The sequence below is a fragment of the Mauremys mutica genome, chromosome 12 (assembly GCF_020497125.1).
Source record: "Mauremys mutica isolate MM-2020 ecotype Southern chromosome 12, ASM2049712v1, whole genome shotgun sequence".
Taxonomy (NCBI): Eukaryota; Metazoa; Chordata; order Testudines; family Geoemydidae; genus Mauremys; species Mauremys mutica.
In genome coordinates this window covers 6,960,784-6,978,081 of record NC_059083.1, presented here as the reverse complement: position 1 = coordinate 6,978,081, position 17,298 = coordinate 6,960,784, and the positions used below count along the sequence as shown (strand labels likewise).

Sequence of the window (17,298 nt, the reverse complement as noted above, 5' to 3'; positions counted from 1 at the left end):
GATGGATGGCAAGAGAGAGATCACTTGATCATTGCCTGTTAGGTTCACTCCCTCTGGGGCACCTGGCCTTGGCCACTGTCAGAAGACAGGATACTGGGCTGGATGGACCTTTGGTCTGACCCAGTATGGCCGTTCTTATGTTCTCCTCTGATAAAAGAGATTTTCCATTCCTGCGAGCATCCTAGCTGCGCTTGTCTGCACCTATTCCAGTCTGAGTGGGTCTTTCTTGAATATGGGTGACCAGAACTGGATGCATTAGTGCAGCTGGACTGGAAATCAGGCAATACCTCAGGGTAAGCAAACCTCATAAGAACTGCTGTGCTGGGTCAGACCAATGGTCCATCTAGCCCAGTATCCTGTCTGCTGACAGTGGCCAATGCCAGGTGCCCCAGAGGGAATGAACAGATCAGGTAATGATCAAGTGATCCATCCCCTGTTGGCCATTCCCAGTTTCTGGCAATCAGAGCTAGGGACACTCAGAGCATGGGGTGGCTTCCCTGACCATCATGGTTAATAGCCATTGATGGACCTGTCCTCCCGCTTTCCCTCCAGACTCGCCTCTTCCAGCAACTTCCCCTCTTCCCACAATCCTTTTGCTGCCTCACCTGCCCCCACCCCACCACCATTATCTTCTCTCCCTGGGTCTCCCAACCCCGCCCCCCCCACACACACTTCCCATCCATTTCCTCTGCCTCCCCTTCTGCCCCAGGCAGCCAGAGCCCAGCTGTGCTCAGCAAGGCCCTAACGCAGCTATTGAGCTGCTCCCCCACGGAGCTGCCGCATCTTCTGCTGCATCCCGTGGCCATAGTGATTCCCCTCGGTGGGGTGTCACTGTGCACAAACGCTATAATGTGCTCGTGAATGCCTCATGGGGGAACCGTTTACACAGAGGTGGGTGGCAAATGGAATTTCCATCCAGAGGGAAATTCTCCTTTTTGGGACAAAAAGTCAAAATATTTAAAGTTCCCACAGAACAGAAATTCTCTTCCCCTCTCCCCACAAAAAATTATTTAGGTTGACCCAAAATGAAACATTTTCATTAGACTGTGAGGCTGATGCCAGGCATCATGGGAATTGTAGTTCCTGGTTCTTCCACCCATGTTCTCTCCTATAGGTTCTGATTCCCAGCTGGACTACATCTCCCGTGATGCACTGCAGTGTCTTCCTACCACCAAAATACCACAGAAGAACACGCATGAGTGAGACACTGCAGTGCATCACTGCATGATTATCTTTGAAAAATCATGGCGATCGGGGGAGGTCCCGGATGACTGGAAAAAGGCTAATGTAGTGCCCATCTTTAAAAAAGGGAAGAAGGAAGATCCAGGGAACTACAGGCCAGTCAGTCTCACCTCAGTCCCTGGAAAAATCATGGAACAGGTGCTCAAGGAATCAATTCTGAACCACTTAAAGGAGGGGAAAGTGATCAGGAACAGTCAGCATAGATTCACCAAGGGCAAGTCATGCCTGACTAATCTAATTGCCTTCTATGATGAGATAACCGGCTCTGTGGATGAGGGGAAAGCAGTGGATGTGCTATTTCTGGACTTTAGCAAAGCTTTTGATACAGTCTCCCACAGTATTCTTGCCAGCAAGTTAAAGAAGTATGGGCTGGATGAATGGACGGTAAGGTGGATAGAAAACTGGCTAGATGGTCGGGCTCAACGGGTAGTGATCAATGGTTCCATGTCTAGTTGGCAGCCGGTATCAAGTTGAGTGCCCCAAGGGTCGGTGCTGGGGCCGGTTTTATTCAATATCTTCATTAACGATCTGGAGGATGATGTGGACTGCACCCTTAGCAAGTTTGCAGATGACACTAAACTGGGAGGAGTGGTAGATACGCTGGAGGGTAGGGATAGGATACAGAGGGACCTAGACAAATTAGAGGATTGGGCCAAAAGAAATATGATGACGTTCAACAAGGACAAGTGCAGAGTCCTGCATTTAGGACGGAAGAATCCCATGCACTGCTACAGACTAGGAACCGAATGGCTGGGCAGCAGTTCTGCAGAAAAGGACCTAGGGGTTACGGTGGACGAAAAGCTGAATATGAGTCAACAGTGTGCCCTTGTTGCCAAGAAGGCTAATGGCATTTTGGGTTGTATAAGTAGGGGCATTTCCAGCAGATCGAGGGATGTGATCATTCCCCTCTACTCAGCACTGGTGAGGCCTCATTTGGAGTACTGTGTCCAGTTTTGGGCCCCACACTACAAGAAGGATGTGGATAAATTGGAGAGAGTCCAGCAGAGGGCAACAAAAATGACTTACGAGGAGAGGCTGAGGGAACTGGGATTGTTTAGTCTGCAGAAGAGAAGAATGAGGGGGGATTTGATAGCTGCTTTCAACTACCTGAAAGGAGGGTTCCAAAGAGGATGGATCTAGACTGTTCTCAGTGGTACTAGATGACAGAACAAGGAGCAATGGTCTCAAGTTGCAGAGGGGGAGGTTTAGGTTGGATATTAGGAAAAACTTTTTCACTAGGAGGGTGGTGAAGCACTGGAATGGGTTACCTAGGCAGGTGGTGGAATCTCCTTCCTTAGAGGTTTTTTAAGGTCAGGCTTGACAAAGCCCTGGCTGGGATGGTTTAGTTGGGTTTGGTCCTGCTTTGAGCAGGGGGTTGGACTAGATACCTCCTGAGGTCCCTTCTAACCCTGAGATTCTATGATTCTATGGGATACATTGTCGTGTCAAAGACCAGGGACAAATGGGACTGGAAGGACCCAGAACTACAATTTCCCATGATGTGCTGCAGCAGCCCCACAGGCAAACCAAAATGAAAATGTTTCAGTCTGGGTTGACTGAAAATAAACATTTGAGTCAATTTCCGCAAAATCTCATCCAAAGTGACCTCTTCCCTGCAGGAAATTTTGCTTTCGACACAATCAGATTTTCCATAAAGGAAAACTTTGAGTAGGAATTTTTCCAACCGGTCCCACTTGTATCATCCACATTAACCAAGTGGGGCTCTCTGTCCTCCTCTGGTGCCTACGCTATGGAAGAGGTCTACAGGTCTCCTACAGGTGCAACCTCCCCAGAACGAGCCCTGTAGCTCAGGCAGTAGAGGATCAGGCTTTTAAGATCCTGAGGTCTCGCTTCCAATCCCGGTTCTGTACCCAGCCCAGGGTTTTTTGTTGCATTTCTCTGAGCCCTAATAGTGAGAGGGCGAATGAGGAAAAGGGACGCACAGGTTGTTGAATATGGTACCGTTGGTCCACTTCCAGGGCTGGCCCTCGCCTTGTTCCCTCTGGAGGCCAATCCAGTGGTAAGGGATCCCTTTATAGCGCAGCATGAAATCCTGTGGATAAGAACACACACATTATATCCTTAGCTGTATTACAGCCGCCTTCACGGGGATCAGGGCCCCCACGCGCTGGGTGCTGCACACACAGAAAGCTGGTCCCTCGCCCAAAGAGCTGCCAGTCAAACTGCACAGGGCAAAGGGGTTCATCCAAAATGACTTTTTGCACAGGAAAATGTATTTTAAAAACCCAAATACTTTTCCCTCCACCCCATTTCGTAACTGGGGGGTTTCTTCCCACTTTGGGGACTCACAGAACACAGGGCTGGAAGGGACCTCAAGAGATCATCAAGTTCAGCCCCCCGTGCTCAGGCAGGACAAAATAAACCGAGACAATCACCTCCGGAATCTTACATACAACACTCCTGTTCATAGACCCCGGGATGAGATTCGCCTTTTTCTCAGCTGCAACCCATTGTCGAGTCATATTTAATTTGTGGTCCACTGTAACCTCCAGCAGCACTACTGCCGAGCCAGTTATTCCCTATTTTGCCTTCATGCATTTGATTTTTCCTTCCTAGCTGAAGGACTCTTTACTTGTCTTTATTGCTGGTTAAATTATATAGATATAGATACTGTATATAAAAACGAGGCATATACCATTGAGATGAAAATGTTCCTTTCTTTTTCAGGGTAACCTTTGCACTGGTTTCCTGCTGGGAAAAGGCTGGGAAATAGTTTTTTTTTGTTTTTTTTTTCTTAAAGTGGGTTTCCACACCTTTTCCCCCACATTTTTTATTTTCCCTCCATTTTTCCAGTATAAAATGATGTGGGAAAAGGAAAAAAAGGGGGGGATTTTGGGGTTAAAAAACAAAACAAAAATCCAAACTGAAATGACATTTGAAGTTAAAAATTGGGGGGGAGGGGGAAGAATCAACTTTTTTCTATTAAAAAATGTCAAATCCTGCCCCTGCATTTTCATTTTTCAACCAGCTCCGCAGGGGATTCAGTTCCTTGAATCTAGGAGCTGCCTTAGGCCTCTGAGGGACGCCAGGCTCTGGCATGTCCCTAGCTGTGGTTATGAAGGTTCCTGTCTGTTTCTTACCATCTCCGGCAGGGAATCAATGGAAGCCAGGGAGGTGTTGAGGGAAGAGCAGTGGCTCTGGCTGTTGTTCCAGTTCTCTTCAGTCTCTGAGAAGTAGAAGCATTTCCCTTGGTATCCCACCCAGCCGTCCGGGCACGCAGCAGTGACGTGGGGTGGGCAGCGTGGGCAGGGGGGAGGCTTCCTGGCTGAAAATAAGGAAGTGGCACAGTGGTGAGAGATGGACCTATCTCTGCTGTCTCTCTCTGCGTGCGAATCCCGGCCAGAGAGGGCACTAAGACCCACACGTCTTGGGCCTGGCTTGTCATTTTGCAGAGATCCCAAGGCCAGAAGGGACCACTGTGATCATTTTGTCTGACCTCCTGCATCACACAGGTCTTAGAACTGCGCCCAAATAATCCCTCGAGAGAAGCTTTTACATCATCATCCCATCATGATTTAAAAACTGTCAGTGATGGAGAATCCACTGCGCCCCTTGGGAAATCGTTCCGAGGGTGACTAACGCTCACTGTTAACAGCTGCTGCCTTATCCCCAGTCTGAGTTTGTCCAGCTTCAACTTCCAGCCATTGGATCCTTCTTGAATTGTGGGCACCAGAACTGGACACGGATTCCAGCAGCGGTCGCACCAGAGCCAAATCCAGAGGTAAAATAACCTCTCTGTTCCTACTCGAATTTCCCATTTATACATCCCAGGATCGCATTAGAGCCTTTGGCCACCGCATCCCACTGGGAGCTCGTGGTCAGCGGATTATCCCCCATGGCCCCCAAACCTTTGTCAGAGCCCCTGCTTCCCCGGACAGAGCTCCCCCTCCTGGCTGTACGGCCGCCATTTGCATGGGTTGGCTGGGGAGGACAGGGTGGAGCTAAGATGGCGTCATGACCCACAGTACCCGCGCATCCAAATGGGCTTGTCCGCCATCTTAACTTCCAGTGCCGTCGTCTGTGGTGGCCCATTCTGCCAGGGATGGGCAGCCCATTCAAATGCGCCTCTGTGGGGCAAGGGGTGAAAAATGGGAGGGGTGGGTGCATTTCATGGACTCCCCCTTGACATACCGTCCTCAGTGCACATGTGACGGCTGCCACACCGGGGCTAGAACTGGGGCCTTCCAGAGCTAAGAGCGAGACCCGTAATATCGGAGCCGAGAGCCCCTAGGTGTGGCTAGAACAGCTCACGTTCTCTGTGGCTGGGCCCAAAGCCGGCCTGTCACACACACTCGCCAAGGCCTTCCACTCAGGAGAGCGAAGCAGCCACTAAAACTGAGGGCAAAGGAGCCTAACGAGGGATGCGGGAAACGATTTTCCCAACATCCTGCGAAAATGTTCGAGGTTTCAGAGAATTTTCCCTTCCTGAGTCGGGGAGAAAAGTCAAATGTTTTCATGAACTGAAAAGCCAGAAACAATTTCAGTTCAGGTCAATGGAAACTTTTACCAGCCATGTGATTTCCCAATGCAAAGACACATTAACTTTGGGCAGAAATGCTGGCACATGCTCTGTAGCAAAACAGCACGTGGGGCTGTCTTGCACATGTGAAGAGATGCTGGCTTTGTGCTTCCTGTATTCCGGGGCCATTCGAGGCCCTGACATTCCCCAGTGTGACTTAGAGCAGCCTTAGGGTTGCTCTAACTTACGCTCTGCTTCTCAGGCCACCTGGGAAGCACAGAACAGCTGTAATGCAGCGTGCTCAGGCCACAACCCCAACCCATCCCCTACACTCTGGGTGCAGAGCCCATACACCAGCTTCACACCAGCTGGGGTGGGGCCCTGAATTGGGGGGATTCTCAGAGGGCTCTTTGGATCCACCTTGAGTCCCCAGAGTGGTGTCAAGTGGTCTAAGGATCCAGCCCAGACTCTCCCACTCTCCACACAGTCCAACCCGACCCCTACAGCGGGTTCCTCCCTGTAGCCATTTCCTTGTGAAGGTCTGTTTGCCCAGTGAGGCCAAGCAGCCAGCCCCTCGCTCCAGCACTGACAGCTGTCACCGCACACTCCCTACCGCACGTGTCTTCCCTAAAGAATCCCGGGGACTCTTCGGTTCCTGGGGGCAGGGCGCACACACCCCAACACACCCCTTTCCGCTGCGCCAGCGACACCCAGCCAGGAACGGGAAGAATCCGTTCAGCGCGACAGATTCTCTGTGTCATGTGAGTTTTATGGAGGAGCTTTGGCACGGAAAAGAAATTCAGAAATGCTCCCAAAGCCACGAGAGACTGGCTGGGATCAGGGAACTGAATCCTCTGCCTCAGACTCCCCATTATATTTACACACAGTACGGCGGATGTGGGAGGAAGAACAATGATAAATGGATTGGAAACAATTTTAGAGATGCGCTGTGAGCCGTGGCCACATGGTGGCACCCAAACCTATGACAATTTAAGGCGAGACTAGGCGTTGGATGACACAGGGAGTGGGAGGCAGGGAGACTCACCCACTGCATCCCTACACTGCTACCCAGGCCTGGGATCTAGTGGGGCTGCTTCCGAGGGGGCAGGGAACGGGGTTGGTCCCTTCCTCTTTGGGGGAAAGGGTCTGGAGAGAGATTTCCCCTCTGAAAAGGGGAATGTGCTTCAACGGAGGAGTAAGACCAGGGCAAAGACGGGGTGAGAAGAGGCCGTGGGAAACAGAAGTGGGCACCGTGACCTTGGGGCTAAGACAAACAGTCAATGAAGAACCAGTGACAAGGGAATAAGAATCAGCTGGGTTAGTAATGACCCTTCACTCACCTGCCAGTGCAATTACAGTGATGATCAAAGCTGTGATGACGACAGTAACGGTAATTGGGATCCGTTTATCTTTAATGCATTTTAGGCTGAAATCTGCAAAAAAAAGAAGGATGAAAGGAGACAAAGGCATTTCAACAGCAAATGCTGCCAGAGCGTGAAAATGGTCACATTTTGCTAAGTGCTTCCACGAGTGGATAAATCTAGTTGGTGATGATCAAGGGCATGGAACAGCTTCCACACGAGGAGAGACAACAAATATTAGGGCCTTTCTGCTTAGAGAAGAGACGACTAAGGGTGGGTAGGACAGAGGTCTGTAAAACAATGAACGGTGTGGAACAAGTGAACAGAGAAGTTCCCACAACACAAACACCAGGGGTCACCGGATGAAATTAGCAGGAAGCAGGGTTAATACAAGCAAGAGGAAATACTTTTTCACACAGCGCATAGTCCACCTGCCACGGGATGTGGTGATGGCCAAAAATAACTAGGTTCCAAACCAGAATGAGCTAAGTTCCTGGAGGACAGGTCCATTGATGGCCATTAGCCAAGGTGGGCAGGGACGCAACCCCTGCTCCTCTGACTGCCAGGAGCCAAGGCAGGGGTGGATCGCTCAGTAATTCCCCTGCCCTGTCCCCTCCCCGAAGCTCTGCTAGTGGCCACTGTAGCAGACGGGAGACTGGGCTAGACTGACCCTGCTCTGACCCGGTGTGGCAGCTCTTACGTTTACAACTTTCCCAAACAACTTAAAAATGTATTTTCAATAAAAATGTCACCAAAAGAGCAATGAAAAAACAAAAAGCAAGAAACACCTTTGTTTCCACCAAAAATGAAAAAGCCAAAACAACTCTGACAATTCTGGGTGAAAAAAAAAATTTTTTTTTTCAGTTAAAAAATAAACAAACAGGTTAAAAAATGTCACTGAGCTCTGGTCACCGGCTTTGAAGGACCTTCTTACTTTCCAGATTGCCAGATCAGGGACCTTGCCGCCATGAGCTGGTTGACTGGGAGAGAGATTTTCATGGTTGCCCAGAGTTACTGGGGCTAATTTGGGGGCTACCAGGATATCTCAGGACTTGCCTTTAGAAAGGGCATAAAATCATCAGCAGTAGAAATTGAACTCCTGATTTCTGGATTTAAAGGCACAAGCCATTACCACTCGAGCTAAAGGAACAGCACCTTAAGGGATTGTCTCTCATTGTGTCTGTGCAGCGCCCGGCACAACGGGGGCCCTGATCTCAGCTGGGGCAGGGACTGTCTCTCGCTGTGTGTCTGTGCAGCACGCAATGGAGCTCAGCTGCTGTCTCTCGATGTTACCATATTGTACCTAATAAATAATATAATTATTTACCCACATCTCTTCCCCTTTCTTCCACTGCTCCCTGACCCGGCAGCATTGCACCAGTCACCCCTCCACCTACCAGAAAGGAAAAGAAACTGTCATTTAAGGTCAGATCATACAGTCCCCTCCATGCAGGGCCCAGTGCTGTGTCCGAAGCCCAGGCCTTTTGAATGTGTCCATCACTGCTTCCCCTCCCCACCCCACCCCACATTCCATAGTGACCCAAATCTTGGCCTGGTTGAGGGGCTCCAAGCGGATTAGATTGTGCCCTTGTTGCCAAGAAAGCTAACAGCATTTTGGGCTGTATAAGTAGGGGCATTGCCAGCAGATCGAGGGACGTGATCAGTCCCCTCCATTCGGCATTGGTGAGGCCTCATTTGGAGTACTCTGTTCAGTTTTGGGTCCCGCTCTACAAGAAGGGTGTGGAAAAATTGGAAAGAGTTCAGCGGAGGGCAACAAAAAATGATTAGGGGGCTGGAGCACATGACTTATGAGGAGAGGCTGAGGGAACTGGGATTGTTTAGTCTGCAGAAGAGACGAATGAGGGGGGATTTGATAGCTGCTTTCAACTACCTGAATGGGGGTTCCAAAGAGGAGGGATCTAGACTGTTCTCAGTGGTACTAGATGACAGATCAAGGAGTAATGGTCTCAAGTTGCAGTGGGGGAGGTCTAGGTTGGATATTAGGAAACACTATTTCACTGGGAGGGTGGTGAAGCACTGAAATGGGTTACCTAGGGAGGTGGTGGAATCTCCATCCTTAGAGATTTTTAAGGCCCGGCTTGACAAAGCCCTGGCTGGGATGATTTAGTTGGGGATTGGTCCTGCTTTGAGCAGGGGGTTGGACTAGATGACCTCCTGAGGTCCCTCCCAACCCTGATAGTCTATGATTCTATGATTAGAGAGGATGGCAACGCATTTGACAAATTGTGTGCCATGTCCCTCTCTAGTGGCTAGTAAGAGGATAATATCTCTGCCAACATTTTTGTCAGCATTATAACAACTCTGTCTCTTCCTGTTGTCCACAGAAATCTCCAATCCCTCTTGGAATTTTCGTAAATTCTTGGCCTCAACATCATCGGTTAATGTCACTTAGCAGCGAGTTCCACCATCTAATTACCCAGTGTGTGAAAAACTGTTTCCACTGATCAGTTTTGAAGTTCCCACCTTTCCATTCCATTGACTGTCCCCTTTGTGCTTGTGCTAGACACGGATCTACCTTCTCTATCCCATCCATTATCCTGTCCCTTGTACCCGTCTCCTCTCCAAGGTAACAATCTCCGTCTTTTCAAGCTCTCTTCACAGGAGAGTTTTCCCTGGCCCTTGATCCTTCTCGTCACCTCTCTCAGAACCCCTCTAGTTCTACAATATCCTTTCCGAGATGGGGCGCACACAGTATTCCAGATTTTCAGCCTTTCACTACACCAGATCTCCTGTTGGCCATAGAGTCCTTCAGGGTAGAAAACACCCAAATTGCTAACGTAAACAACAAGCATGAACCAAAGAGCAACAAAAACTCCTTGTTTCCTCTTTATCCCTCATAAAATAAAGGAGGCAACCCACCCACCCTCTCTGTCAATCACACTGCAGGCTCCCTTTTAATTAAGACCAAAGTATTTTTTATTTACTGGTATCGCTTGTTGCTTCAGCGCTCTCTTCTGCCATTTTCTGGACAATCAGCACCGAGACTGCTGTGTCGCCACCTACCAGGAAGGAACAGAAATGGTCACTCAGGGTGGGTTATTTTAATTATGCACTTCTCCTTTAAAGCCGTCAAAACGTACCATGTGCCAAATGCAACAGACAATGCCCAGTCCAACCTCTCACTATGTCCATCAAGGTGTTTTCAGTGCAACCGTCACCATGTGAGACCCACGGTCGTGGCTTCCCCCAGCCTTAATATCCTCAAATACCCAACAGTCCCCACCCCTCCTTCAGAGAGTCATAGATTTTAATGCCCGAAATCAGGCTGTCGATTAATTGCAGTTAACTCACACGATTAACTCAAATAATTAATCACGATTAAAAAAATTAATTGTGATTAGTTTAGTGGGGTTTAGGACACACCCACTGATCAGAGAGATCTCCTGGGCCCCTTAATGTAATGAGGTGCACAGGGTTCCCCACACAAGGGCTTAGTAAGAAAGAGCAATGGGCCAGTGCTGCACATTCTCCTGCTCCAGCTACTGGCCTCTGGGCCACCAAATTCCCAACCTTCAGATACACCAACCACACGGCTACTTTTAAGGCATTAAAGAATGTGACCTCCTCTGCCACCAGGCCTTTAACTCAGGGGACATGCAGCATTTCCGTTCCACCTCATCTTCAGTGGTGCGGGCTGCTGGGCAGGGCGAGTGAGACTTTGCAAAGACACCTGGGAATGCAGATGGCTCTTGTCTGTCTCCCTCATTCCAGCCCTTAGTGCTGCAAGTTCTATCTCATCACCGTAGCTTCTGAGAATCTCCCATGTACTAGGTGCCAACGCACCTACAGTTAATATTATTAGCTACTTCTCTTGCAGAAGTGTCACAGGGCACCAACCAAGACTGGAGCCCCGTTGTGCTGGGCGCTGCAGACACACAGGGAGAGACAGGCCCTGCTCCAGCTGAGATCAGGGCCCCGTTGTGCCGGGTGCTGCACAGACACACAGGGAGAGACAGGCCCTGGCCCAGCTGAGATCAGGGCCCCGTTGTGCTGGGCACTGCCCAGACACACACAGTGACAGTCACTACCCTAGCGAGATCAGGGCCCCGTGGTGCAGACAGTCCCTGGCCCAAAGAGCTCACAATCTAACCACACAAAGGGCGGGAGGGGAAACAGTGCAGAGAGGGGACTTGCTCAGAGCCACACCAGTTTAGTGGCAGAATCAGGATTAGAACCCAGGTCTTCTGTCACCCACTCTGGTGCTCCGGGCACTAGACTACAGCATGGCCGTGTTTCTTTGTTCTGATTAGCATGGGCCTAGCATGGGCCTGACCTTGGCAAGATAAGTTTTAGCTCACACCAAGTGAGCATATCCTGAGTGGAGAGGATGGTACAAAAACACACAGATCCCTCAAGGGAACACGTCAGCACATTCCCGAGAGATGGTGCAGGAACACGCCGACCCCTCGTACGACAAGGAGGGGACGATAGAATAACAGATCAGGATGTTTTGGCGGAACTAGAGGGTACAAGGACAAGGGTGGTAACTAATGGCATCTGTATCGATGCCTAAAGAGGAGATGCCAAAGGAGGGGTGACTTTTTGCTGATTTAGAGAACAGGATCCTGGTCTGCTGATGGAGCAGGTACCATTGTCCCGGGTATATATGTGTTAGTGTCCTTGTGGCTCCTACGGGACGCTAGCACTGTGGTGTGTCGACAATGGACCTGGCCGAGCGCCTTTGCCAGTGAACCGAGCCCAGGGGCTTATGAATAACACACTGAATGAACACGCTGTGCTGTGAGCGGGAACAACGCTGCAGCATCAGCCGCACCCCGCAGCGCGGATGACAGTCAGTCATTGAAAACGGCCAAATTCGCAGAAACAGCCGAGTATCAGGGATGCTGAAAATCAAGCTTCTTTCCCCAGGTCAAAGGCCAGCAGGGCCCATTAAGATCATCTCATTAACCACAGGCCAGAGACTCTCCCCTGCAGCGCATCCGGCATCCAGAACAGTTACATGTTGAACAGAGCATGTGTTTCAGGAAGATAGCTAATCTCGGTTTACTGGTTTTGCCTGCCATGGGAACCCCTCGGCCTTGGAGAACTGTTCCAATGACTGATTAACCTGTGAAAACAGGTACTGTTTCTGCAGCCTGACTTTCCCCACCCTCAGCTTCCTTCTGTTGGTTCTGCTTTTATCTGCTCCATGCCAGGGACTTCCCTGAGGTTGCCCAGCATGGCCTCTCCAGCCGCGGTGCTTATTTATTCCGGCTTTCTCTGCAGGCAGCAAACAGGAAAAGGCCTGTGAGCCCCAGAGCAGCGTTACCAAGGTGACAGCGGTTGCTGGGCTCCCATCTGAGGCCTGGGCTATGGAAGAAGTGATTCCAGAGTAAGATAGGGAGAGACGTGAAAGGGCCAGAACTGTTCTGGAACAACTCCTAGGGCGGGCGCTCTCCTTCTGAAATAAGATCACCTCGTTCTGGTTCAGCTTCACCCACTTCTGGAACAAGGGGAGCTATTCCGGAGCAGCTCGGCCCACAGAAGCTATTCTGGTCCATTTCCCCATGTAGACAAGCCCTCGGAAGGTGTTTGATTGTGAGAGTCAGACAAGAGCTTGGGGAAGGCTAAACCACCCCTCCAGAAGGACGAGGAGCCATGACAGTGCGGTGGATTCTCTCCCAACCCCCCCTCCAACACCTTATGCCACTGGACTTGCTCAGAAGCCCTGTGCCCCCCTCCTACACAGCCCTAGCATAGAGACCTGCTGGGGGTGCAGCAGGGCTAGGAGTGAGCATGACTCTGCAAGGCCGCTGCAAATTAGAGTAGCCCTGGGGCTCCTCTAACTTGCACTAACATCCCTGGAGCAGACCTGAAAAAAGGAGACCCTCTGGTGGCTTTAGGCCTTGGACCCCCACTATCTGGGCTCTGATCCCTCTGCTGACCCTCCCCCATCTCCCCTTGTCCCTTCTTCCTGTCAGAACCCCAGGGGTAAATTCTGCAGAGGAACTTCTGAACTCTGGGAGCTACACTGACCAAGGTCAGAAACTGTGGGTGGGGTGACTGTTGGGTTGCTGGGCTTAAGACCCTGAGGGGAAAAGGGCATTGCCAAACTTACTCGGGGGTGGGTCTTTTGCTCACGGTTTGTGTTATGTTTGTGGTGTTTCCCCAACATCATACCGCATTGTTGCCCTCCTTTATTGAAAGGATTTTGCTACACTCGGACTCTGTGCTTGCGAGTGGGGAAGTATTGCCTCCTAGAGGCGCCTGGGGGGTGGTATATAATTGTCTCAGGTCACTGGGTGGGGGCTTGAACCAGTTTTGCATTGCAAACCCGGCCCTTGTTGCTGCCAACTCAGGGGGCAAAAGGGTTACATTACTAACAGAGGTGGCACTTTGTAGCATGTGCTGACTAGGTTCATTGCACCCACCAGGAGCTCCTTGGATCTCCTCATATCCTGCCCTTCGCCTGCCCCACAGGCTGCCTGATGCCACCTTCCTCCACTTCCCCTTTGCAGGCACTTCCTGCAACCGCCCCCAAACTTCCCCTGGCAGGGCCTCCCCTCAATCTCACTCGGTTCCTGTCACGCAGACCCAAAGCTGAAGGCCACAGTCCCAGACAGAATGTGTATTGTGGTTACCAAGCAACCACAGCTCTGCACTCCAGCAGAGCTTTCCCCATCCCCCTCCTCTTTCTTATCAGGCCTAATCAGACCTGTAGTGCCTGCCCCTCCCCAACCCCACCCCACCCCTTACAATTTATGGCCATGTTCCCTTTTGGAGGATCGGGAGTCTGGGGGCTTCATCAGCACTTCTTTTTGTACCGCATGGGAGGGGTAAGGAGGGAGGGGGTGTTTCAGCCAGGCAGGGTCACTGTTTCTTTGGTTTTTAGCCTTTCTTATGCCTCCCCCGCCCACACACACACCCCTCGCTCCCCTCCCGACTGGTTGATTGACCTTGGCTTGTGTTAGGCCTGAATAGAGATGTAGCACAAAACCAGTTATGCCAACCTGACCGAAGTCAGGCTAACAAGGGCTTCTGGGTAATCCTGGAGTGGAAAATACTGAGAAGCAGCATGTCTCACAAAGCGCTGGGAAAAAGTGAGATAAGTGAGGGGCTGGATTCCTGGTATAGTACCAGCTGTGCTGTGTTAGGAACAGTTCGTTTGAAGAACTGATAAGAAAGCCCAGCCTCCCAGCGTCCTTACTCTCACTCCCTGGTTTAGTTTTCGGTTTGTTTTTAACTCCCTTACATTCCTAACTTTTGGTGCTTGTTAAGATATTATTATCAATCTAATGCTGTAAACATAGGGGACTAGGCATGCGTGTATATTAAAGGTGTCTAGTTTCTAGTTGTTAGAAAAGGGGGGGTGGGTCGCTCAAGTGAATGATCTATGACGTAATAAAACTGTCTATATAGGCGGATACTAAGCTGTAAAGAGCCAGCTGGTTCTCTCTGGAGACGAGCTGCTCTCTATTGATGCGTGCACTTGTCAATAAAGAGCTTTTGATTGGATCTTGCTGGTGTTGCCTGTCTCTCTGCGGTCAGACAACGAACCTCGCCGTCTGGGTTCGAGTCCCTGACACTTGGGAAAGGAATCGAGCTCGTCCGTCAAACTCCCACCATCCCCAGTGAGACTTTCACTCTCTTCCTTCTCTTATCTCATCGTGTGCCATAAACCCCACCTCGTGGCAGGACCAAATACTGTCTAGGCCATCCCTGATAGACATTTATCTAATCTACCCTTAAATAGCTCCACAGATGGAGATTCCACAACCTCCCTAGACAATTTATTCCAGTGTTTAACCACCCTGACAGTTAGGAACTTTTTCCTAATGTCTAACCTAAACCTCCCTTGCTGCAGTTTGAGCCCATTGCTTCTTGTTCTATCCTTAGAGGCTAAGGTGAACAAGTTTTCTCCCTCCTCCTTATGACACCCTTTGAGATACCTGAAAACTGCTATCATGTCGCCTCTCAGTCTTCTCTTTTCCAAACTAAACAAACCCAATTCTTTCAGCCTTCCTTCGTAGGTCATGTTCTCAAGACCTTTACTCATTCTTGTTGCTCTTCTCTGGACCCTCTCCAATTTCTCCACATCTTTCTTGAAATGCAGTGCCCCGAACTGGACACAATACTCCAGCTGAGGCCTGACCAGCACAGAATAGAGCGGAAGAATGACTTCTCGTGTCTTGCTCACAACACACCTGTTAATGCATCCCAGAATCACGTTTGCTTTTTTTGCAACAGCATCACACTGTTGACTCATATTTAGCTTGTTGTCCACTATAACCCCTAGATCCCTTTCTGCCGTACTCCTTCCTAGACAGTCTCTTCCCATTCTGTATGTAAGAAACTGATTGTTCCTTCCTAAGTGGAGCACTTTGCGTTTGTCTTTGTTAAACTTCATCCTGTTTACCTCAGACCATTTCTCCAATTTGTCCAGGTCATTTTGAATTATGACCCTATCCTCCAAAGCAGTTGCAGTCCCTCCCAGTTTGGTATCATCTGCAAACTTAATAAGTGTACTTTCTAATTCCCTTCCCTGTTCAAAATATACGTCTTATTTCCAGCCTAAATTTGGCTAATTTCCACTTTCAGTCATGGGAGCAAGTTAGTAAGGCTTCTGACATGGTCCCACATGACACTGTCATAAGCAATCTAGCGAAATGTGGTTTAGATGAGATTGCTATGAGGTTGGTGCCCAACTGGGTGAAAGACCATATGCAGAGAGTGGTTTTCACTGGTTTGCTGCCAAACGGAGGATGGGTCTAGTGGGGTCCAGCAGGTCCTGCCTCAGGAGCAATTCATTATATCCATGAATGACTTGGATAACAAAGTGGAGAGTGTGTTTGCAAAATTTGCGGCTGACACCACGCTGGGAGGATCACAGGCACTCTGGAGGGCTGGTGCAGACAGGATGCCCCCTTCTTGTTTCTATCTCCTTCAGCACCCATGGACTCCTGCAGGACAGGATGGTCTAGTAACGAGGGTACCACACTGGGACTCAGGAGAGCTCAATTCTGTTCGCAGTCCTTTGCTGGGTGACCTTGGGCAAGTCCCCACTCTGTGCCTCAGTTTCCCCTCCTGCCCCTTTCTTTCTGGTGCATTTCACTTGCAAGCTCCGTGCCTCTGAGTGTGTGTGTCTGTTCTGTGCCCAGCACAGTGGGGTCCTGGTCTCAGTTAGGGCCTCTAGACCCCACAGTAATAATACAACCAGTAAAGTAACAACAGCTGATTGTGAGTGAGATACGTCAGATGACACATAATGGAGCTCATGTGAGGCACTTTAGCTGAAAGTCTTGTGCTGGTTTAATGAGGGAGGTGCAGCTAACTTGGCCTTGGTTACAATCACAGTTCTTAAATGCTAGAAATGTCACCTCATTCCCACTTCATAGACCTGGTTTCCTTTCTCCCAGACGTTTTCAGGTGGGACTGGGGGAGTGAGACCTTTAATTGAACTTGAGTCTTTCACATCGATGGGCCTTGGAGGCTTTTAGCTTTGGAGCCGTTGGTACATGCTGTGCATTTACTGAGCCAGGGTGGAACGGCTGCCAGAGCCGGGGCTGACGGCATTTTCCGTCAACAAATATTTCAGATTGACGGTGTTTAAAAGCAAAAAATCCAAGGAGGCAAATTGCCTCTGAGCTCCTCAAAGAGCCAGTTCATCAAATCAAAGGATCCGAAAAATGTCGGGTGGGAAGGGACCTCACAGGTCATCAAGTCCAGCCCCCTGCGCTGAGCACGACCAAGTAAACCTAGACCATCCCGGACGGGTGTTTGTCCAACCTGCTCTTAAACACCTCCGGTGACGGAGATTCCACACCCTCCCCTGGAAGCCTGTTCCAGAGCTTAACTCCCCTTAGAGTTATGTTTTTTCCTAATATCTCACCTAAATCTCCCTTGCTCCAGATTCAGCCCATTACTTCTTGTCCTGCCATCAGTGGCCATGAAGAACAATCAATCACAGTCCTCTTGATAACAGCCTGCAAATACATTAAGGGATGTTATCAGGTCCCCCCTCAGCCTTCTCTTCTCACGACTAAACACGTCCAGTTCTTTCATCCTTTCCCCATAAATTGGGTTTTCTAAACCTTTTATCACTTTTGTTGCTCTTCTATGAACTCTCCCAAATTGTCCACATCTTTCTTAATCTCCAGAACTGGGCACTGTACCCCAGATGAGGTCTCACCAGGACCGAACAGAGCTGGACAATGACCTCCCCTGTCTTCCACACGGCACTCCTGTTCATGCACC

At 49.9% G+C, this 17,298-nt stretch overlaps 1 protein-coding gene across 3 annotated transcripts in view; it reads right to left on the bottom strand.

Moving 5' to 3' along the window:
* LOC123346036 (C-type lectin domain family 2 member D-like) overlaps positions 1-17,298 on the bottom strand; it is a 55,407-nt gene that overhangs the window by 8,909 nt on the left and 29,200 nt on the right. For 2 of the 3 annotated variants that reach the window (XR_006572905.1, XR_006572904.1), the window contains 5 exons: positions 16,934-17,027; positions 10,029-10,103; positions 8,411-8,476; positions 7,063-7,155; positions 4,483-4,528 (listed from right to left, as the gene is read on the bottom strand). Coding sequence is in view for 1 of the 3 variants with exons in the window: in XM_044983235.1 (XP_044839170.1) it covers positions 3,186-3,295; positions 4,344-4,528; positions 7,063-7,192 (425 nt within the window). In the remaining 2 variants the exon portion in view is untranslated. Of the gene's footprint in view, positions 1-3,185; positions 3,296-4,343; positions 4,529-7,062; positions 7,332-8,410; positions 8,477-10,028; positions 10,104-16,933; positions 17,028-17,298 lie in introns of those variants that run through there. The other variant, XM_044983235.1, reaches the window with a different exon arrangement.